Source organism: Mauremys mutica, chromosome 7 (assembly GCF_020497125.1).
Source record: "Mauremys mutica isolate MM-2020 ecotype Southern chromosome 7, ASM2049712v1, whole genome shotgun sequence".
Taxonomy (NCBI): Eukaryota; Metazoa; Chordata; order Testudines; family Geoemydidae; genus Mauremys; species Mauremys mutica.
The window spans coordinates 44,579,855-44,604,267 of NC_059078.1; the positions used below are offsets into that span (position 1 = coordinate 44,579,855).

At 46.4% G+C, this 24,413-nt stretch overlaps 1 protein-coding gene across 1 annotated transcript in view; it reads left to right on the forward strand.

Annotated features, from left to right (window-relative positions):
* The window catches only part of NT5DC2 (5'-nucleotidase domain containing 2), a 68,865-nt gene extending 44,910 nt beyond the window's left edge, over nt 1-23,955 (forward strand). The window contains exons 11-14 of the mRNA XM_045024400.1: nt 8,166-8,252; nt 12,967-13,107; nt 14,453-14,517; nt 20,925-23,955. Of these exons, the coding sequence (XP_044880335.1) occupies nt 8,166-8,252; nt 12,967-13,107; nt 14,453-14,517; nt 20,925-21,186 (555 nt within the window). The 3' untranslated portion in view covers nt 21,187-23,955. The remainder of the gene's footprint in view (nt 1-8,165; nt 8,253-12,966; nt 13,108-14,452; nt 14,518-20,924) is intronic.
* The last annotated feature ends 458 nt before the right edge of the window (nt 23,956-24,413 follow it).

Here is a 24,413-nt window from a genome sequence, read left to right on the forward strand (position 1 = left end):
TTTTCCCTATGGACTCTTTTTGTGTAGCGCAGGGGCTGAGACACCGGACCCAGTTATCAAACTCTCCAATTACCTAGAAACAGACTCTGCTCAGCTACATTGGATGAAAAGGGCTTGTTCTAGTGTAACTGAGAGGAGGAGCATTTATCCTCCTGCAGAATGGATCATATTTTACACACTCTGTATCTTTTGCTACTCGAGGAGAAGGTAATGCCTTTGAGATTAACTCAATCTTACATGTGGTTACAAATATAGAGATTTCTGACTTTCCCAAGGTCTCTCACAGTCCCATAGGAGAGCCAGAAATAAGAGTTCCTTCCTCATAGGCATGTTGTGAGAATGACTTGTGATTCGCTTTGAGATTATCTAATCCAAGTAGTATTCATAAATCCTACATCTACAAGAACCTTCCAAGTCGGGGATTCTATTGATAGTGTACTGAGGTGCTTACTGTCATTTCCAGCACTCATTCACAGTAGTCACTTTAATTTTTGGCTATTTTCTAGTAAGCTGTTACACTAGCTGTGGTGTTGTCTCTTTGCAAGTGGTAAAAAGGATGATCTTTGCATGAATAAGAGGGATGTGGCCTATAAAACCACCTTCTTACTAAAAGGGTGCCCACCCTATAAAAACCCTGTCTTAAACATAGCAAGGCACATTATCTTGCATCCTGATGATGCTGTATAGCTTTTGCGAAGCTTTAGTGTTTATACCTAAGGCAAATTTTAATCATGCTGTTGTTTTGCCTGTCTGCATGTTACTCATGCAATACGATTGCAGATTTCTTCTTTACCCAGTTGAAAATCAGATGCCTGTGCTGACAAACTACTTGGCACCTTAAATATTGTTTTTCAAAATGCTCTCCCTCTAGATAATGGGATAGTTCCCTTCCTAATGAGGATATTGTGAGGATTGATTTGGTTACTCTCTGCAAAGCATTACACATGTGTCCGAGCACTTAAAGAAAAGTAGGTGGACAGGGAAAACTGGCATTCCTTTCTTTATTCAGAGCCAGACTCTGATATAATGGTGAAGTGCAGCAAGATTTGAGGTTTGCATGTTTGTTTCTGTACTCGCATTGTCTGGGAAATGTATATTCCTATCCAGTTAGTACCCCCCTCTGTGTAAATAGGTGCACTCAGCCCTTCTTGTGCCCTGATCCTGAGGAGTGCTGAGCACTCAACTCCTGCTCATGTCTCTTCTCAGGATTGACTCCAAAGAGAGCAAACCCCTCAATTTTTCTCTGTTTAGCGGATTAAGAAATTCACAGAAAGGGCTGAAAAGCACCTGACTGTCTAATCTGTCACTTACTTTTGAAACCATACTTTAATTAGAATTGGCCTTTCTTTGCTTTCTGTGGAGGCCATGCTAGTGAGTGAGGAGTGACATTCTCAGTGTGAGAGCCCAGTGTGGGAATTATAAACCAGTTTCCAGCCTTCATTAATACAAGTTGGAAAGCCAAAGTAAGAGCTTTAACAATGAATGGTATAAATTATCAGTCTCAGAAAATGAGAGATGGAGAAAACTGTTGGCTGATCAGTCCACCCCCCTGGGATAACTGCAGGATGGCTACTGACTTCTTCTGATTAGTAAGATGGCAATTTAAATACAATTTACACTTAAAATACAGCTTCCCGTAAGTTCCCAGGGTAAGCACTATTTCCTGCCTTCTATTAAGTGGTGATTACAGGCTAACCACAGAAATAGCAGACTCCTAGCAACATACAGTAGGTCATGGGCTGCCTGAGGAAATGTTCAAACTCCATGGAAAAGTACAAAAATGTCACTCTTGCGATGAATTGTAGCTCTGAGAAAATAAACTGAAATATTGAGTGCAAATTGCTGGACAGCTCTAGATTGAGTAATTGGCCATTTCCTGTGACTGGACATACGGCCAGGAATTTAGTGGGGTTACCAGTGTAGATGTATGTACATGCAATGGCTAACTGGCGGTGTTAGTGAGGAGACTAGTCAGTGCAATCTTCTTGCTTTTGGAAGCTAGCCCAGTGGTAGTTTGCTTACCAAGATCCTTGTAGGCAAGTGGCATGACAGTTGGCTCATGTCATGGGATTGCTGCCCCCTTCATCTTCCAGTGCCATAACAGAGGATCTTTCTACCCCACTGCCTCCTGTTTTCTCATTTCTGCAAATCAAATCTCCCTTACTACCCCTCCTTATTAGGTAGTTGCTACAGGTATTTCCCAGCCTAAGTCTGCTTGCTGCTTTTTACTAACCCGTATCTTCAGTTATCAATCTTAGAGTTTTATACTGCCACCTGTCATCCTAATATCGGAGTACCTTTCACATAAAGTATATTGGCAACAGCTTAGTCCCTGGAAGGATTCATGCAGTGTTTGTCTTCTTCCTTTCTAGGTTATAGAAAGCTTTGCTTAGGGAAGGGTGTGGGGGTGTTTTGATGGAGGAGGGTGGTTGATACTGTGTGTGTCCTTCTGATTATGGCAGAAAATCTTTTTCAAAGAGGAAGCTTTTGAAGCATTTCCTAAAAATGAGTATAGCTCAATCTTGTCTGAGAGTTTCCTTCTACAGCCAGATCCCCCTCAACTGAGAGTGCTTTGTCCCCAGTGCTCTCACATCTTGTCCTTGGCTTCATGATCTGTATGGTCCCAGAGGAGTAAAACTGTCTGGGCAATTCATAGATAGCAATATTGTCTCTAGTGTAGCTGGGACCCTTACTCCTGAGGGAATTCTGCACCACTGCACAGTGCAGAATTTGCAGAAATTAATGTAGTGTGCGCAGAATTTCTTTCCTCACAGAAATGGGCTGCTGGCTGCCACTAGGGGCTGCTGGACCTGGCACAGCCCAGCTCGCACATAGAAGACCCTGCTAGGGGGATGGGGGAGGGAGCTAGAGGGTTCCCAGCAGCTGCAGTTCCCCACATGTCCTGAGGGAAGGAGACGGTGGTGCACAGGAAACTCCACACAAGCCTGGGACCCAGCATCAGGCTATTTCTCCGTCTGGGTCCCTGGGCTCTGAGGGATAGGCGGGTGGGTGTCTGGGCTGGGGGGGGGGCACAGTTGGGCTTGGGGTGGGGAAGGGTTGTGGGCCGTGACTGGGCTCTGGGAGGGATGGGGTGCAGGTATCTGGGCTTGCTGGGCTCTGGGGATTAGTGGGTTCAGGTGTATTGGCTTGGGGGAGGGGAAGGATTGTGGGTGTCTGGCCCCCCCCAGCTGGACTCTAGGGGGAAGAAGGGAAACAAGAACTGGGTTGTCATAGGGGTTTCGTTAACACTCTACTCCTGGGGGAATTTTTGTGTCTGTGTTAGACATACTTGTTGACAGCTATTGAAATAAATTACCAAAATAATTGAAACTGGAATGATTATGTAGTGTTGCGTTTTTTTGATAAATAAAATTTGCAGAGTTTTAAAATATGCACAGAATATTTAATTTTTTGGTGCAGAATTCCCCCAGGAGTAGGTGACCTTAGGTCTGCGGCTTTAAAGTAGCATTGTCAGCCAGCTAGGAGTCACTGGTTGAGGATGCACTAGGTTGCAAAGCTGCCAAAGCAAGATGTTCCAAGGGCTCACACGCATAGCATGAGCAAGATTTAGGATTAGAAATGTACTATACCAAATTGCATTTCTAAATTCTTGACCTGCTTTAAAATGCATGAGGCACTGTTTTGCTGTTACAATAGCAAAATTAAAGTTTAAACCACTAGGCTGCCTTGCTAGTAGTGGAAATGACTTTGGGCTAGTCATTCAACTTCTGTTCTCCATCTGGAAGATAGGGGTAACACTCTCATGGGGCTATTGTGAGCTTTTAATAGTCTGTAAAGCATTTTGAGACTCTTGAGTAATAATCCTGTTGTATATTGCTCCAAGTCCTTCAGTATTGCTAATGCTGTGGCATGGGGCTGGGTCAGGTTTTTGTAATGATATCATGGGACAGGAGGGCAGTCCAGTATGTGTGCAATATGCACACGGGATGCCCAAATGGCTGACTAGTTTGGCCAGCAGCTCCCTGTAATTTTGTTACTGCTATAGATCGTGCTGCTGGAATAATCTAATACTGGGGCAAGGAGTAAAGTTCATTCCAGCTTCAGTTTAAACAGGCACGAGGGTCAGCATTGCTGCAAGGGGTTGTATTTGACTACTTATTTTCTAAAGTCCTGTTTGCTTTGTGACTTTCAAGGGAAACTGCTCAGGAGGAGTGGAAGGAGGTATGCTTCCACAGATGGACATTAGGAAATGTTCAGACACGGGATTTTTTTTTCTCTTGATTTGGAAAAGCATTTTGGCTTTCAGACTTTCAGAATATGGGTGTTCTTTCTGTTGGTTTTGGATTTAAATCAGTTGTAAATTCAAAACCATATTTTTTTGGTTCTAATACAAGGGTTGTAATGCTTACCTGAACGTTGCTGTTAATGCAGCCAATTCTGGATTAAACAATATTGTCTGGCACAGCAATGAGGGGAGGAGGGGGGAAGAGGAGAGATTTTTTTTCAATAGATCCTTGATAAACAAGTCAAATGAGCCTTTTATAACATGGGATTTGAAGTAACATCTTGGATTTCCACAATATTATTCTCTGTTCTGAGTTAATTTTATTTTAATGTTTTGATCTCTTCCTCCCTCCTACTGTGTCTTGGACTACTAATTCTGTTCCCCCCCTGTCCCCGTGTCCACCCCCACCCACCTCCGCCCCTCTTGTGATTTCATTCTCCGGAGTTCTCAGAACTCATACACCTCCTCTCATGCTCTTCAGTGCTGGTGTAGGATCTGTTTTCCTGCTTCCAGGGGACTGGTACCTATGTTTACCCTTCCCTCCCCAGGTGCAATTGCACCCAAAGTCTTGATTATCTCCTGACTCTTTCCTCCCTGGAAGCGTGAGGAAAGGCTGCTCCCCAATCCCATCCCATGGAAACCAGGGAAAGGGGTGGGTGAAGAACTACTTTCACCTACATGGAAAGAGCAGGTTGTCTTGATAGCTTCTTGATTCAGGGGAAGGAGTTGCAGAGCTCTGTGTGTTCTCTCTCCGCTCCCACCCAAGCAGTGATTTTGCTCAGGATTGTTGTCTCTTTTGACTGCTAGGCCAATCTTCTGCAGCTACTCACTGGTCGTTACCTGAACCAGCAGGAAACAGCACACATCTGTTTCTACAGTATTGATGCTTCTCCCTTTCCCATCCCACTTCCCCACACCAGATTGTGCTTAGAGCATTGCAGGACAGGGGCTGAATGGTGCTGTTACCCACAAAACTGTAAAATCCTTGAGAAAATACAGAGGCAGCTGTTAAGTTCAAAGGCAAACATTCTAATCAGCCATTGTACTGGTTTGGTAACCCCTCTTTGCTATGGCACCACCCTTGCAGTTCCAAACCATTTTGTAGGGTCTCTAACTTTTCTACATTGCAGCCACCAGTTCCTCAAGTACTGTTCAGGGTTGAGGGGGGAGAGGGGAAAGAAGTTGAAAATGATCTGGATGCTGCTGGTTGGTTCTGTCTAAACCTTTTGCAGCTGTGTTCTAAAGTCTCTTATTTCAGTATTGGGCTACAAGTGGAACCAGCTTCCTCTCTGGTATGTTGGAGACTGTCTTGTTGGGCATCAGCAGCCATGAATTAAAGGCCAGTTTGTAGTCAGTCAAATGCAGGGCAGGTCGTAAGCAATCTCTGCATAAGAAGAGCGCTTAAAGATAGATTCCTTTTCTCCCCCCTCCCCCTTGGAGTAGTGATGAGAAAATGGTCTTTCAGTACATGATCTGGCAATTGATCTTTACCTGCTTGTTAAAGACCTTATTTTTGCCACACACATAATTGAGTAGTAATGATAAAGGCTCGTGGCATTTCCTGAAGAGGGCCTATTTCTATACCATAGGCAATCAATACCAAGTGGGCATTGAGTCACAGAACCCCTGCGCTCAGTTTGCTGGGGCTATTGCAGAGCAAGAAGGGGTGGAGGATGGGGAAGAATCTATAGGCGGCTTTGTAGGCATTGTCATCACTAGTTAAGTAAAAAGTTAATGGGGTTTATGGATGATAAATTTGTAGAATAAATAGTACAGTAACAGATGGATTGATTTGAAAAGTCAGCCTCAATTGGTTAATATAAATCTTTCTTTGTTTTTTAAATAGTCTTGGAACCAAGCTGTATCCATATGTAACCATATGATTTTAACACAGTGCTGTTCTCACCCTCCATCCTCTTTATATTTGTTGCACTTGCTTGTTGCCTTTTGTCTGACATTCAGAATGTAAGCTCTCTGGGTGGGGGGATTGCATTTTACCATGTGACTGTCAGAGCCAGATTTCCAGTCAGGCACAGTAGGCATGTGCCATGGGGTGCCTAAAAGTTAAGTTTCATTTTTTACAGCAAAAACACGAAGGTCAGCTGTAGGCGGGGGAGGGAGCAAGACAGGTTGCTGAAGATGCTGTGCCTAAGGGCACATAATGTGTAAATCCGGCCCTGCTGACTGTACAGTGCTTATGACATTGGAGCCCTGACTGAGATCTCTGGATATCGTATGTTCAGGGCTTTTTCGAAATTTAGGCCCAGATCCTCAAAGGTATTCTAGGCTCTTAAAATCAATTGAAGTTAGGAGTCTAAATACCTTTAGGTTTTAAGGCTCAGATCTTTAAAGAGAGAGGATTCTAACAATTACCCTAACTGTCTAATGTACCAGATTATTAAGGTTGTTAAATAAACCACCTTTCTGACATCTTCATTAAAATTCTGTTATCTGGTAGCTCTTGTCTTCCTCACATCTGCAACCGCTGCCCATGTTTGCCTAATAACAAAGTGTCACATGTACCTCTCTAATCAGCAGTAATTGCCAGAAATGTGTAATAGCACACGTACTTCCCTAATAGATGTCAGATGGGGTTTGTCTAAGCTGATGTGACGCCTGGAGGACTTTGCTTTTCCTTCTGATGCTTTTCTGACTTCTTATAAAGTAAATGAGTTTATCCAGGGCACATGACTGGAAAAGCTTTCCAAAGCAAGTCATATTCTAGTTTGAGATGTTCTTGACTGTAGATAAAAATGTGTGTGGTGGGAAGCCAGACAATCTGATTAGAACAAGGGCAAATTACATAAAAGGGAAAGGTTTCAGAGTGGTAGCCGTGTTAGTCTGTATCAGCAAAAATAATGGAGTCCTTGTGGCACCCTAGGCCTGGTATACACTGGGGGGGCAGGTCGATCTAACTAACCCAGGAACCTATCCTTGCAACAAAGCCTGATGCCAGCTCCGTCCACATATCCATTCAAGTGACACCATCATAGGACCTAATCACATCAGACACGCCATCAGGGGCTCGTACACCTGCACATCTACCAACGTGATATATGCCATCATGTGCCAGCAATGCCCCTCTGCCATGTACATTGGCCAAACCGGACAGTCTCTACGCAAAAGAATAAATGGACACAAATCTGACATCAGGAATCATAACATTCAAAAACCAGTGGGAGAACACTTCAACCTCTCTAACCACTCATCTTGCATCTGAAGAAGTGGGTATTCACCCACGAAAGCTCATGCTGCAAAACGTCTGTTAGTCTATAAGGTGCCACAGGATTCTTTGCTGCTTTTACAGATCCAGACTAACACGGCTATCCCTCTGATACTCTAACCACTCAGTGACAGACTTGAAGGTGGCAGTTTTGCAACAAAAAAACTTCAAAAACAGACTCCAAAGAGAAACTGCTGAACTCGAATTAATATGCAAATTAGATACAATTAACACTGGCCTAAACAGAGACTGGGAATGGTTGGGTCATTACACTAATTGAATCTATTTCCCTATGTTAAGTTCTCCTCACACCTTCTATGGGCCATCTTAATTATCACTTCAAAAAGTTTTTTTTCCTCCTGCTGATGATAGCTCATCTCAATTGATTAGACTTTTCCTGTTATGCATACTTCCACCTTTCCATGTTCTCTGTATGTATAAATATCTCCTGTCTGTATGTTCCATTCTATGCATCCAAAGAAGTGAGCTGTAGCTCACGAAAGCTCATGCTAAAATAAATTTGTTAGTCTTTAAGGTGCCACAAGTACTCCTGTTCTTTTTATGTGAATAACGTTACTTTGAATGTTTCGCTTTCTTGAACTCCTTGACAAAACAGTGACGTGTTATCACTTGCAGAGAAAAATGAGGTGTTTGGTTTATATTCACATTCTTGTTTTGTTCTCCCTCTCTCTGCAGGGAAATTTGTTTGATTTTCTAAGGCTAACAGGTTGGCGTGGGTCCAAAGTACTTTATTTCGGTGACCATCTGTACAGCGATCTTGCAGTAAGTAGAACCATGTCTGCTTCTGTTTAATACCAACACTGCTGAATATTTTTTTTGTTTGTTTGTTTTTTGGTCAGCTAGAATTTAAGAAGGACTTAATTCTTGTCATAATTTTGTATCCTGTTTTTACCGAGATACCTCTGCATTGCTCAAGGTAGAACCCTCTGCTGTGGCTTTTTTAACTTAGTTTTCCTGTTTAAGTGTGTTTTGGATTTAGTGGAATTACAATACTCCTATGAGACAACAAAGCCCAGTTGAACTGAATGGTGTGGCTGTGTGTAGGGAGAAGGTAGCAGGTAGCAAGAGACCGAGTTTGTAGGAATTGCTCAGGTCAGTAGTTCTCAACCTTTCCAGACTACTGCACCCCTTTCAGGACTTTGATTTGTCTTGCAAACCCCAAGTTTCACCTAACTTAAAAGCTACTTGCTTACAAGATCAGACATAAACACACAAGTGTCACAGCACTGTAGTACTGAAAAATTGCTGACTTTCTCATTTTTACCATATAATTATAAAATAAATCTATTGGAATATAAATATTGTACTTGCTTTTCAGGGTGCCTGAGCCCCACCGCCCGGGACTGAAGCATGTAACTTTTAGCTTTGCAGGGCCCACTGTGGCATGGGGCCCTGGGCAATTGCCCTGCTTGCCACTCCCTAACACTGGCCCTCACTTGCAACCCCCATCCTACCCCCAACCTGTCCTGCGATGGTAGAAAAACACTGAATGAGGCAAAGATCTCGATGAGTTGATGTATCCCCTGGAAGACCTCTGCGTATCCCATGGGGTATGCGTAATCCTTGTTGCGAACCACTGGCTCAAGTGACAAAGTAGTGACTTCTGCATGGAATCTTTCCATTAGCAAATATTGGAGGACAAAGTGAGTAGAATGGAGCTATGATGTTACCACGGTGTTGAAGGAAAGAAAGCAGTGAAGAGATGGATGGGAAGATACAGTGGTGATCTTCCTTTTTATGTTAATTGTTGCTTATGACTAGGGCTTTGTTGTCACAGAGGTCGTGGAAGTCACGGATTCTGTGACTTCCTGCAACCTCCATGGCTTCTGCAGCAGCCGATGAGGCTGGTCCCAGGGACTGCCCAAGCAGCAGTCCCGGAGGTGGGGGGGGGAGCAGCAGCAGCTCCGCGGTTCCCAGCAGTGGTCCTGGGGCTGCTGGAGCAGTGGCTGGCCCTCTGGGGCTCCCCCTGCCCCCACAGCAGCAGCAGGAGCAGCCACTGACCTCCTGGGCTTCAGCTCCCCATCTCCACCCCCCGCCCCCCCCCCAGCTGTGATCTGTCCATGACTTTTACTAAAAATACCCCTGATTGAATCATAGCCTTACTTATGATTACCTTTCCTCAGTTATTTTAGTATCCACACTATGCTTATCTTAACCTATCTTCTGTTGCAATACCATTGCCTACTTCCCATCTTATTCCTGACATTGACATAAATTCATAGATTCTAGGACTGGAAGGGACCTCGAGAGGTCATCGAGTCCAGTCCCCTGCCCTCATGGCAGGACCAAATACTGTCTAGACCATCCCTGATAGACATTTATCTAACCTACTCTTAAATATCTCCAGAGCTGGAGATTCCACAACCGCCCTAGGCAATTTATTCCAGTGTTTAACCACCCTGACAGTTAGGAACTTTTTTCTTAATGTCCAACCTAACCCTCCCTTGCTGCAGTTTAAGCCCATTGCTTCTTGTTCTATCCTTACAGGCTAAGGTGAACAAGTTTTCTCCCTCCTCCTTATGACACCCTTTTAGATACCTGAAAACTGCTATCATGTCCCCTCTCAGTCTTCTCTTTTCCAAACTAAACAAACCCAATTCTTTCAGCCTGCCTTCATAGGTCATGTTCTCCAGACCTTTAATCATTCTTGTTGCTCTTCTCTGGACCCTCTCCAATTTCTCCATATCTTTCTTGAAATGCGGTGCCCAGAACTGGACACAATACTCCAGTTGAGGCCTAACCAGCGCAGAGTAGAGTGGAAGAATGACTACTTGTCTTGCTCACAACACACCTGTTAATGCATCCCAGAATCATGTTTGCTTTTTTTGCAACAGCATCACACTGTTGACTCATATTTAGCTTGTGGTCCACTATAAGCCCTAGATCCCTTTCTGCCGTACTCCTTCCTAGACAGTCTCTTCCCATTCTGTATGTGTGAAACATTGTTCCTTCCTAAGTGGAGCACTTTGCATTTGTCTTTATTAAACTACATTCTGTTTAACTCAGACCATTTCTCCAATTTGTCCAGATCATTTTGAATTATGACCCTGTCCTCCTAAGCAGTTGCGATCCCTCCCAGTTTGGTATCATCTGCAAACTTAATAAGCTTACTTTCTATGCCAATATCTAAATCGTTGATGAAGATATTGAACAGAACTGGTCCCAAATCAGACCCCTGCGGAATTCCACTTGTTATACCTTTCCAGCAGGATTGGGAATTATTAACTACTCTCTGAGTACAGTTATCCAGCCAGTTATGCACTCACCTTATAGTAGCCCCATCTAAATTGTACTTGCCTAGCTTATTGATAAGAATATCATGTGAGACCGTATCAAATGCCTTACTAAAGTCTAGGTATACCACATCCACCACTTCTCCCTTATCCACAAGACTCATTATCCTATCAAAGAAAGCCATCAGATTGATTTGACATGATTTGTTCTTTACAAATCCATGCTGGCTATTCCCTATCACCTTACCACCTTCCAAGTGTTTGCAGATGATTTCCTTAATTACTTACTCCATTAGTTTAACTTCTGTGCCAGGGAAGATAACTGGTCTGTAGTTTCCTGGGTTGTTTTTATTTCCCTTTTTATAGAAACAACATGTTTTCATATTATTTGGCAGGTACCCATGCTATCGTTGAATTATGATTTTAGGTATCTGTGGTTTGTAACTGACGTTTTTCATAGATTATGAAGCCAGATCATCTAATCTGATCTTCTGTATAACACAGGCCATAGGATTCCCCTGAACTAATTTCTGTTGGGTCTTGATTGAAAAATTCTCAGTGTTGGAGAATTCACTGTTTATCAGACTGTACTACTCACTGGGGTTTTATTATCTACTACGTGGTTCATCTTCTCCAGTAACTAGGAAAGCATCGTATCAAGTGGATAGTTTTGGCTATTGTATCTGAGCTTCTGAGGCAATAAATTGCTAATACTGCAGTGCATGGATCACTACATCATGAGGACAAAAAGCCCAAAGTGGTGCCTTTATATTCTAATGTGCATCCTAAATGTTAATGTCCAGCTGAGGCAGTGTGTGGTCAGTGAGTTTATATTCAGAAAAGCAATCTACTTGGCCGTTCTTGACTTTCTGATGTGGCTCATTCTAACATGATTCCTTTTTAACCTGGCATTTTTTCAACCCAGTTGATTGTATTTTTTTTTTCATAATTATTGCTTCTAAGGTGCAAGGGGTCATATGTTTTTTGTTTTTGTTTTTTTTTTCCCCCATGACCCGCAGGCAAGAGCAGAGTATTCTGCTTTTATAACACAGCGATCTTAAATGAATCCATGGTGTCAACAATTCCATGTTTGCTTCAGAAGGCACCAATCATTTGTCTAAACAAATCTTTAAAGTCTTCCCTTTCTAAAAAAGATTTTGCCGATTGTTACCCTATTTCCAGTTTGCTGATGGCCCTCGAGGCCTATCTCAGTGAAATACACATCTGTGTATTGATGAGACCCTCCCAACCCCTGCCCCCTTTTTTTTTTTTAAATGCAGCTAAAAATTAGCTCGGTCTTTAACCTGGTCATACAACTGAGATTGCAATGGGGGCAAGGACTTATTTGGCTTTGTCTGCTGTCTTCTGACTTGGTATCTGTTTAAAACCCAAATGTTTTTCATCACTTAAATCTATTGCTTGTCTTTTTTTATGTAATTATTTTTTTAAAATTGTATTTGAACCTGGGGAAATCTGGTTAGCATCTCAGGTTGAAGTTCCAAGCTCAGTGGTTTTATTTTCAACAATGTTCATCTGCTCCTGTACCAGTACAGCTGTTGGGCTCCTCAAAGGCCCCCTTTTGAGTGCTGTGCTTTTCAGTGTTGACTGGGAATGTTTCCCCTTAAGCACCACTGTGTTCTACATCACTGTACTATACCTTTAAAATCTCCCCTCCTCCACTGCCACACACAAGGGGTGGACATTTATTTATTCACCTACTCACCCCGCTATCAGGAACATCCCTCAGGATTCACTCAGAAAGCTTGGTGATATGCTCTGAAAGGCACACTCCATTATTCCCTGTGTGTGTGTGTCAGGGGTGCTTTATGGAACGCTCTACCACTGGCATTAAAGAATGGAGATGTAGCCCTGCAGTCTAATGCAGAACTTGATTGCTTGGTCTTCTAGCTCACAGAACAAGGTATGTGTGTGGAGAAGGGACCCGAGTGTGTCATGTAAGAGCCCTCATCTCTGAACCAATTTAACTGCCCTGGTTTTGGAAGAGATTAGCAGAAACCTCTATTTCCCCTGCCCTACAGGAAGCTGAGGGCACCATTACAGTGATGCTCCAGACCCTGTGAGCCAGTATTTTCCATAGGATAAAAACACTGCTAACAGTCAAGCCAGTGACACTAAACGGCGCATCGGTGCTATTCTGAAAACTGTAGTACTGTTCCTCAAAAACCACTTTTACACCTGACGGTGTTGTAAGATAAAGTGTAAAATTCTGGGTTGCTTTCTAGGACTTGATGCTGCGTCATGGCTGGAGGACTGGAGCCATTGTACCAGAACTGGAACCTGAAATCCGGATCATCAATACAGAGCAGTACATGCACTCGCTGACTTGGCAACAGGCACTCACAGGGCTGCTGGAGAGAATGCAGGTAGGCTGGAGCAGAGCCAGGCTAAGGAGTCTAACTAGTCTTCACCTCTCAGAACTAGGATTTAGATTTTTTGGCTTGGGTCAGATTGCATTTGATCTCCTTGTGCCCCTGTAGACTTGGACCATTCTGATAAAACTGCTGCACGACTTAGTATTACTACTTGTCTGTGCTCCAGTTAGGTCCCGGACTAGAATAGCAGTGGTGTCTATGACTAAGAAATTAAGCTAGTATGGCAGAGGTGGAGTTGCTGGTAGCATACTTTTTTTATGAGGAAATATAATTTCTTCTACATACTGGTCTGGTTGTACATAGGGATGGGTGTCTACTACGCTGGCAGGTGAATAACACATCCTGCTGGTCTCATGGCAACCTGAAGTTTTAATTAACCATCTCTAACCCCTTCTCCAGTATCCTTTTCAGCAGGGCTAACTATCAGAAGAATGTTACTCTGATTTGTGAAATAAAAGAGACTGGAAGCAGCTTTCTTGTCTGTCACTAAGCTTTTAGTAACACTAATTTAATAAATGATGGCTCTTTTTTCATAAGATGATGCTAGTCCTAAAATCAAATCCCTGCTAATGGAATCTTTAAATCAGTGTAGGTCATAGATTCCTCCGCAGCGCTCAAAAATGGTTTTGCATGTTAGCTGTTAACTTGCTAAGCGTGACTAAGAGAGCAGCGGGTGAACACTTACCTTTGGTCTCTGAAGACCTGAATTTCAGTCTGGCTTAGAGCCTCAATAGGGGACTAGGGAAAATGAGTTTGAGATGCACAAGACAATTTAATGTCAAAGAAATTCATTGTTGTCAAAACTGCTTGGAGGAAGATTGCCCTATGCATGTGCTATGGCAACATCAAGCCACTGCTGTTGTTGCTTCCCTCTTTAGTCACCTAAACTCCTTCATAAATATAAGGCAAAAAACCCACACTGTGTGACTTAACAGATGTTTTTGTGAGGATCTTTTGTATCCTCCACAGACGTTAATACGCTATAAGCAACCAACATTCTCTCTTCTAGGCAGTGTTGGGGGGATTAACCAGTGACTTGTGGTTTACTCTCTAAACCAAGTAGTGCATAGTCGTGGTGCATCTCCCAGAGCACAAATACTGGAGAGTAAAAGCAGGGAATTTGGCGGATTTGCAGCCTGTCTCACAATTTTTTTTCTCAGTCACTGACTTTTTAATTTTCTCCTTACTGTTGGCAATTGTAAGAAGTTGCTGAGCTCCAAGGGCCATAGACAGATATGTGGCAACTAAGGTGAATAGTGCCACTATCAACTTAAGAAAAAGAATTTGAGAAAAGTCAGTGTTTAGATTTAACTCTTACTGGGCTTTTTTGTTCTAGATGTATCAAGATGCAGAATCAAAGCAGGTGCTGCTGGAATGGATGCAAGAGCGTCAGGAAATTAGGTGACTCAATGTATCTAAATCTGAGAGTGCTTTAGGATGAACATGCAAACTTCCCTTCCTCCCAGAATATTCCTGTGGAAACTGTAAATTTGTAAATATGCTCCTATGAATGTTGATATCTTGAAATCAAGGGTTGGATCTCCAGTGCCTAATTAGTTTCTGATGATTGTAGCTAGTGAAGCAGTGCAACCTCTATTCTGAGGTGTGTTGTGTTGTAAGATTTCTCTGTGAAATCTAATAGAATTTTTAAGCTAGCTACACAGATTTTTTTCACAATGCAGAAAGTAGTCATTACTCCTGCATTCATTCCACTGATGCAATCACTTAGATGACAGATTACACTCCAGATAGTTTTAATTGCTATCTATATTTTTCCATCCATAGAAGCTGATTGGCAAATCCTTACTCACATAAGTGTTGTAGGCTCCAAGCCTAAATTCTTAGGCTTTCATCTTCGTTGTTCACTTCAAGAGCTTGGCTAAGGAGCTTACTCACTGTTTACTTAGATGAAACTAGGCATCTTGAACAAACCTGTTTCAATTCAGCCCTGATGGGTCCTGATAAAAGACGGTTACTCACCGTAGTAACTGTTGTTCTTCGAGATGTGTTGCTCCTATCCATTCCAGTTAGGTGTGCGCGCCGCGCGTGCACGGCTCTTCGGAAGATTTTTACCCTAGCAACTCCGGCGGGCCAGCTGGGCGCCCCCTGGAGTGGCGCCGCTGTAGCGCAGGATATATACCCCAGCCGGCCCGTCCGCTCCTCAGTTCCTTCTTGCCGGCTACTCCGACAGTGGGGAAGGAGGGTGGGTCTGGAATGGATAGGAGCAACACATCTCGAAGAACAACAGTTACTACGGTGAGTAACCGTCTTTTCTTCTTCGAGTGATTGCTCCTATGCATTCCAGTTAGGTGATTCCCAAGCCTTACGTAGGCGGTGGGGTCGGAGTTAGATGTTGCAGAACGCAACCGCTAAGCCAGAGGCTGCAACAGCTCTGGACTCCCGGACCAATGAGGCAAAGGTGTGGACCGAGGACCAGGTAGGTGTACAACACATCCCCCGAAAGGGAATGCGAGCCAGGAAGGCAGCTGAGAAGCATGAGCCCTGGTGGAATGTGCAGCAAGGTGGCTCTATGGCACATGGGCCGAAACAAAAGAGGTGCAGATGCACAACGTCATTGAAGATGAAATCCTCTAGGAGGAGACAGGTATGCCCTTCGTCCGGTATGCCGGTACGATGAAGGTTTTGGGGGCATTACGAGAGGGCTCAGTCCGCTAGATATAGATTGCGGACGCCCTGCAGATGTCGAAGGAGGGCAACCGTTGCTCTCCTTGCACAGAGAGTGGCTTCGGAAAGAAGACCGGAAGAAAGATATCCTGGTGGATATAAAAGGCCGACACCTCCTTGGGGAGGCAGGTCGGACGTGGTAATAACCGCCCTTGACCTTGAGGAACACAGTATACCTTGGGCCTATTGTGAGAGTCTGAAGCTCGGAGACTCGTATGGCCGCAGGAAAGACTACAGGAAACTGCCTTGCAGGACAGTTATATCAATGAGCATGTTGACATTGGCTCGAATATGGCAGTCATAAAACTGGGTAGAACCAGATTGAAGAGCCAGGTTTATGGTGGGGCCCCACTGGGTGGGGTGTATAAACGCTCCAAGCCCTGAGGAACCAGATGTAATAGAGCGGGATCTCTGCGGGAGAAACATTGCGCGTTTCGGAGCAGCGTGAGAAACGCTTCCACTCGGCCAGATACTTTAACCGAATGGACGATTTTCTACCACCCCGGAGAATCCCGTAGAACCGAGGCCGAACCACGTAACTCGGATCGGTTTAGCCACGCAGGAGTCCTGCTGTGAGGTGCAGGGAATACAAGACCGGGTGGTGAAGGTTGTCGTGCTTCCGCGTCATGGGGTCTGTGCCAAAAGGGTTGCTACCGACAGGTGTAGCAACATGGTGTGCCAGTGCTGCCCAGGTTACACTGGAGCGAACCCGATCAGGGGCGCTCTGTCCCTGCGGAGTTTGAGCAGGACCTTGTGAACCAGCGGGGACAGTGGACAGCGTACGGCAGATGGCTGATCCATGGCCTCAGGAAAATCCTCCAAGACCGAGCCTGGGGAGAGGCCTTGGAACGAGGAGAATTTCTCTCTCTCTTTCCGTTCTCGCGAACGCGAGGAGGGCTATGCGGGGGAAGACCCACTTCTGGAAAACGGAATAGATAAAGACGGGAGGAAACCACCACTTGTGAGATAGGAAGGATCTGCTGAGACGATCCGCCAGCTGAATCGCCTGGTACACAAGGCAGACTGCTCTCAGCTCTCGGACATTGATGTGTAAGGCCAGCTCTTGCGCTGACCGAAGGCCGTGAGTGCGAAACTACACCAGGTGCGCACCCAGACGAGAGATGGGCTGTCTGTCATGAGGGACCCCGAGGGGTGAATGAAACAGCATCCCCAGATACACCGGGGAGGACGCCGACTCCCGGTCGAGGGAGCCTAGGCTGCTCGGGGGAAACGAGACGACCACGAGTATGCCATCTCTGCCCGGATGGCACCCCCAGGTGAGCCACGATTGAAGGGAACAGAGGCAAAGCCTGGTATGTTTAGTTGCAAACGTGCAGACAGCCATGTGACTCAGGAAACTGAGGCAAGAGCGAGCCCAAGATGGCGGGAAGGTCCGTAGACCTTGTACAATTGTTACCCTCGCCTGAAACCAAGGCTGAGGAAAGCAGGCTCTGGCGAGTCTGGAGTCCAGGACGGCCCCAATGAATTCCCTTCCCTATATGGGAATCAGAGTGGATTTTACTATTGATCATCAGGCCTAGACACAGGAATAGGTTCGTGTCGATGCCCACATGACTGGTACTTTGGGCCCGGGGGTTCTTCGAATGAGCCACTCGTCTAGACACAGAGAACGTGGTGAAGAAAGGCGGCGACTACAGCCATGCACCTTGAATACCCCTGGGCTGTATAGAGGCCAACCGGGAGGGCCATATACTGGGAATAACGATGGTAGGCCCCAAACCGAGGGTACCTTCTGTGTGGAGGAGAAATGGCAACGTGAAACACACGCGCCCTTCATATCGCGGGCGGCGTACCAGTCTCCGGGATCCCAGGATGGGATGACGGTCGCCCTGGGTACCATGCGGAACTCATCTGCATCGTGACTTGTTGAGTTCCTGCAGGCCTAGGATAGGTCTGAGACCTCCCTTCGCTTAGGGGAATAGGTTTCGCCCTTAGGTACCTCCTGTATAGCTCCGATGAGGAGGAGCGTCCGCACCTCTTGTCAGAGGAATCGCTCGTGAGAGAGGTCCTTAGGAGGGGCGAGGATGGGTAGGCTTTTGCCCCATTGGTGGTCAGAAGGACCTTAATTCTGGCTCCTTTGGGGTGCGGATTGATGGCCACGACCGTGTAAGCCACGCCCGCTGGCCATGTCCTGACCTTGTCAGGGCGCAGGGTAAGAGCGGAGGTCGGGGACGAAACATCAGCGCTGAATTACCGGCGTGTGCATGCCGAGAGAGAGAGAGAGCAAAGTGACCCTGCTGCCCTTTAGGTTCTGCAGCCTAGGGCCAGTGTTGTCAGAGAACAGGCCTGTGCCACGGAAGGGCAAGATCTGTATAGCGTGCCGCAGCTGCGAGGGAAGGCTCGATAACTGGAGTCCTGAAACGCGCCGCATGGCAACACCCGAGGCCAGAGTCATGGCAGCGGAGTCAGCTGCGTCCAACGAGGCCTGGAGGGAAGCTCTCTCCAGCTCCGTCCTTTGCTGCAGGAGGGCATCGAACTCTTGATGGGAGTTCTGAAGAACCGACTCTGTAAATTTGCCCACCGCAACCCACAGTAGCGGATAAGCAGGGCTTGCTGGTTCGCCACACGAAGTTGCAGGGCCCCCTCCGGGTACATCTTATGGCCCAGTAAGACCACACGCCCAGCCTCGTCGGATTTAGGGGCTGGTCGCATTTCGATTAGAGGAGGGCCGGAGGGGTATGTTCCTGCCCCCGCCTCATCTGGGGAGGAGGAGGAAGAAAGGCCCGGGACAAGCGGGTCCTGTGTGGGCTCGAGCTCCTGGACGACCTCTTGATCCGGTGGGATCTGGGAGCCCGGTGCCGAACCGGAGGTTGCTCTGTACCGGTCGGACGGGGACGACTAATTGTCACCTCTGGCACCCAGAGCTCGGAGGGAACGGAGCGAGATGGGATCACCGGTACGCCTCTGGCGTAGTAGTACACCCACGGCGTCCAGAATGACCACTGATAGGTCTCCTGGAAGACTCTGGAGGGCACATCGGAAAACAGAGTGCTACGCATACGAAGTGTCCGCACGGGACGACACTGATGCGTGGCTGGATGGCCCTGGAGGAGCTGAAAGCTCTTGGTCGAGTCTCCGTCTGTAACTGATGTCGCTCGATGCGGCACCGGGGATCGGTACCAGTAGACAGACCGGTACCGAGAACGGGACCTGCCACCGAAGCTGTGCCGGGCGGTCGACCGAGGGTGCGAGGCTCGATGATCAGGAGTGGCTACGAGTGTCCCGGTGCCTGGGGCTTGATCGGAGCTGAGTGTCCCGGACCGGCGAACGGGATGCTGACCGGTGCCGCAAGCACTACTGGTACCAACATGGAGAACGGTGCCGAGACCTAGATCGGTGACGGGACTGAGAACATCTGCGGGACCGCGACCCTGAACGGTGCCGCTGTGCGGTGCCGAGGTAGGGTGGTCTGATCAAGGCAGGCTTGCCCATCGACTATGTAACCCCCACCGGCGGTGCCAGGGGTTGAGGCAGCGTAGATGCTGTCGTTGCAATCAGCCCCCTCGCCGTGGACACTGTCTCCGGCGTGGAGGGAATAGTGAGCTCGACCATAGCTGGCACCTCGGATGCAGCTTCCTAGCGAGCTCGACCACGGTCCGTACCGGGGAGTGTTCCAGCACCGGACTCGACGGCTTTTGCCTGGCCGGAGTTAATGGTGCGGGCATTGTCGGTGCCGCGGCAGACATCGGTGCCGGGCGATCCGACGGAGCATAGCGCTCGGCTGCGGAGCAGGCCGCTCGGACGCAGCTTCCTAGCGAGCTCGACCACGGTCCGTACCGGGGAGCTTACCAGCACCGGACTCGACGGCTCTTGCCTGGCCGGAGTGAAAGGTGCGGATATTGTCGGTGCCGCGGCAGACATCGGTGCCGGGCGATCCGACTGAGCATAGCGCTCGGCTGCGGAGCAGGCGGCTCGGACGCAGCTTCCGGGCGAGCTCGACCACGGTGCGTACCGGGGAGCTTTCCAGCACCGGACTCGACGGCTCTTGCCTGGCCGCAGTAACTCTTCATCCTCCAGGAGAGAGGTCCATGCCGAGGGTACGTCGGAGTCAGCGGCGGTGGTGCCAGGAGGCCTTGGCGGCACCGGCGGTCCGGTGCCGAGGGAGCACGCCGTGAAAACTAGCTAGCGCTCGGCGCCGACAGCGGAGGAGCAAGAGCTGCCTCCCTCAGGAGCTGTTTAAAACGAAAGCCCCGCTCCCCTTTGTTCACGGATTAAGGGCCTCACAAATGCGGCACTTATCTGTGAGGTAAGATCCCTCGAGGCACTTAGGAGATCTCTTGTCGGCAGCGGCTTGTGGCCGGCCGAGCATTAGAAACCCTGTGGACCGGGCATCGGACCCGGCCCCGGGTGAGGGGAAGGGGATAAACCCCAACCCCTGTAAAATAAATACACTATACTATTCTACAAACAAACAGAGTTAACTACAACTATAAACAGAACGAGAGAAAACTACGAGTAGCTAGGGAAGTGGAGGTCAGCTGAGCTGTGTTCCACTGTTCCAACGGCCGTCACGGGCGGAAAGAAGGAACTGAGGAGCGGATGGGCCGGCTGGGGTATATATCCTGCGCTATAGCGGTGCCACTCCAGGGGGCGCCCAGCCGGCCCGCCGGAGTTGCTAGGGTAAAAATCTTCCGAAGAGCCGTGCACGCACGGCGTGCACTCCTAACTGGAATGCATAGGACCAATCACTCGAAGAAGAACAGTAAAGTTTAAGAAATATAGATGCATAAATTCCTCCTACAGGGCAGGACTCACGTGGCAGGAATGGAATGACTTGGCAGTGGATATCAAACCATTGTCTTCATCCTCCCGTAAAAGAAATCTTAGCCCTTACTATTTACATTTACTAGGTCCATTTAGTACCATCGCTTCTGGATAATATTCAATCGAGGTTAGACTCCAGTAATAATCTCTTGCTGTCTTTTCTATCACAGCATAGCCCATAAGGAAAGTACCTGCCCTGGTGATTTTGGTACCCTGACATTTTAAAGCCTTGTGCAAAATATCTGTTTCCAAGGTCTGAATTGTCAAATTAGTTACAAAACCTCTGTTAACAATTTCTCCAAATGTTAGCCCGTGCAAACCAAGTCCTCTCCTTTCAGGTCCCTTACGAAGAACTTATTCAATCCTCAGTTCGGGAGCATCTTCCGAACCTTCCACAACCCAACCTACTTCTCTCGGAGACTGATCCGGTTTTCTGATATCTACATGGCATCTATCAGCTGCCTGCTGAACTATGATGTGAACTTCACCTTCTTCCCCCGGCGCACCCCTCTGCAGCACGAGGCGCCCCTCTGGATGGATCAACTCTGCACGGGTTGTATGAAGACCCCCTTCCTGGAGGAGATGGTGCACATCCGATGAAGGGAAAGTGTGTGAGCTGAAGTTTACAGTAATGTAGTGCTAGAATTGTTTGTACAAAGGGTCAGGCTGTTTGGCCATGAATTGCCTATGGCTAAAGATGATTTTAACGTGGGTGTGGGTTGTGTTTGGTGTGTTGTCCCTGACCATCACTGAACCTTGCCTTCCAGCACTTCCAAATATCTACCTTGCTAACAAATTGGTGCTTAAGTTAAGTGGAAGGGAGATATGATTGACTATTTTAACTTACAAAGCATTCTTAGAGTTGGTTAGGTAGAAGTAAAACAATCACAGCAAGCTGCATTTCATGACCCCCTAATGTTTTTAAAACTCCATCTTCAGCCCCTGCCCGAATTCTGGCCCAAATCTTCTAATATGGGTAGCTGACATTAGGTAACTGCAGTTAGGCACCTTAGCGAGAAGTGGCCTGATTCTCTGAAGTGCTAAGCAAACCCACCTCTCTTCTCTCCCATAAATTTAAAGGTTTATTCGGCACCTCCGAAAGCTGATTTTAGGCAACTTAACTTTTGAATGTTTTGGTCTCTGAATATAGAGGCTTTTTTTCTTCACTTGATATAGAAACAGTTCAAAAGCTAAGATCTTGACACACTGCTTAGAAGCTGCATTTTTGCAGCCTTTGACATTAAAATCATGTATTTGCCATGTCTTTGAGGATTGTTTTGAAAAGCATGGAAGTTAAATTATAATGGATTTAAAATCTTCATGTCCTAGTCTTAAATATATTTAAGTCAACACTTTAAAATTTAACACTGAAAAGTATTGGCTTGAAAAATCAATCAAAACACTACCTTAAGTTTTACAGTAAACAGCTTAGAGCTCATATCTTCTCAATAAGATGAGCAATGCCTCTGTATTTGCACAAATTGGGCCTTATTCTGAAGTCATGGGCTGGTGTGAAGTTACACCACCTCCAATGTAAAACTGAGTGTAGAATAAGGCCTGTTTGTATTCTTGACTCATCAAGGCTGTTCCTATGGCTGCGGAAGAGATTATTCTGATTCAGTAGCAGGAAAGCGGGGTGGGGGCGGGGGAAGCAACAAAGGATAAATTGTGATCAAGCATGGAGAGGTAGGTGAATCTTGTGTTAAATATATTTTTCCAAAAAATGAAACCAGTGTTGTTGACAATGGATGGGGATTACCTTATGCCAAATCTTTGGGTAGGAGACAGTGATTTCTAGCTATAGCTCTGCCTCAGCTTCTGTTTAGTACAAGTGTAGAATGTCTGTGTAATTGAAGGGGTGGAGTCTCAGGAGTTACAAAGGGCCAGAGAAGCATAACTCCTGTGCTGCTGCTGCTGGATGAGAGTACCCTGCACACACCATACCACTGAATCTCTTCTGCATACTGCCAGGAATCTTACTACTGCTCTTTCAAGTCGTTGGAAATATTATGACAAGGATGAAAGCACTGAGAGCTGCTCCTAGATGGGGATGCTATTAATAATAATCCTCCCTCCACCCATCTCAGGTCAAAGCTGGCCCATAATTCAGCTTTGTCAGGTCTATACAACGTAAAACCATATGGAAAGGTTACATTGAAACCCGTGTTTTAAAACATTCTCCTGTAATGTTTACACCCCAAACATAACAGTGCTAACCCATGAGAACCTGTCTAAAGCTGAGAGAGATTAAACCAGAAAAGAATTTTATCTTAAGATAATGGCAGTGGTAGTACAACACTTTAAACTCTGTGGTGATATCTATTCCGATTTCAACATGAAGGATGCAGTCAGTTTACATCCTTGCAATTGTCAAAGGAGTTTCGAAACACAGAAAGCAGTAACATCTGACTGAAGTTTATATAGCCATAAAACAAACTTATTAGCATAAACATCCCTCTTCCCCATTAAATTTACAACACCCTCTTTTTCTGCCTGCCAATAGACATTTTTGAGCTATGCTTAAAATCAAGGCATGCTGTTTATTTCTATTTAGAGACACTCCAGCTTGGGGACTGAGTGGAAGAAGCAATTAAATAGCTAACTGCCTTTGTTTGCCTTTTCTTCAGACTATTTTAAGCTTTTTCTGCAGCCCAGCATCATCTCCCACAATTCTGGTGTACAGCCCCCAAAGGCAGTTTAGAAGTGCAAGGCTGTGGATGGAGGCCCCAGCCTGGGTTCCTACTTGCCACCTCATCTTTCTTTTTCTTTTTTCCCCTCTTTTAACTGCCTTTCTCCTTCCCTGCTCTGGAGACTGAGCGGGGTTGGGTTTGCAACCACAGGAGCCTCTGCTGCATCACCTCCAGGCTCTCACTTCTGCCTCTCTTTTGGAAGGGAAGAAGCACCCCTGAAAGCACCATGTGAAGTAAAGATACTTTCCCAAGCTGACAGTGAGGGAAACATGAGCAGGCGGCCCTCATCCAGTCAGCCCAGGGGAAGTCTGGAATGCAAGGACAAGAGGTTTGTGAGGCTCAAGTGCCCCACCCCTCCCCCATCTTGAAGTGACTGTTGAATGCTGTAGCCCTCATCCCAGTTGCTGACCCTGGCAGAGCAGGACTCAGAAGGCAGTTTTTAGAGGGTTTCAGGTCTTGTGGAAGGTCACAGCAGCACACCTACATCCACAAGCAAACAAAAAAACAACCCAAAAGGAGCAAGAAAAACTATCCACTGCCTCACCTTCCAGTGCTGAAGGGGAGCTTTCTGACTGTTAATCTGAGCAGGGCCAAGGGAAAGCCCAAGAATGATTGATTTATTTTTGGCAAGAAGTTTTGAGTCTATGTTCAAAACGGTGGTGGATCCACAGTACAGATCCAACCTCCCACTAAATGTATCCCCTCAGGCTGAAATTCCCCCATACTCCACCTTGGTGGATGTGAAAGGAATGTGATAGGTTCAGTCAACTGCTCTGTCCCTCAAAGGTAGATACTCATTCTAAATGGGTTCTAGGCTCAGCTAAGTTAAGTTTGCTGCCTCTTCAGGGAAAAGGCTAGAGAAGATAGTGGCAAAAATGGTGCAAAATCCAACCACTCCCTTCCATCTCCACTACGCACTCTGAGGAGAGAATATAAGCCCTTGTTCAGGCAGACCCTCCTTAAATGCTCTAAGGGAACATCTTGGAATGTAGGTTCAGGCAGAAAGTCCAGAGGCGGTTGAGCAGCCTCCAGAACAAATTTTTGACAAGGAACAGATTTACCTCCACCCAGACTTGAAGCTAGGAGCCAGCATTCCCCATTTGTTAGAGGACTGGTAGGTGTTAACCCACAGACATG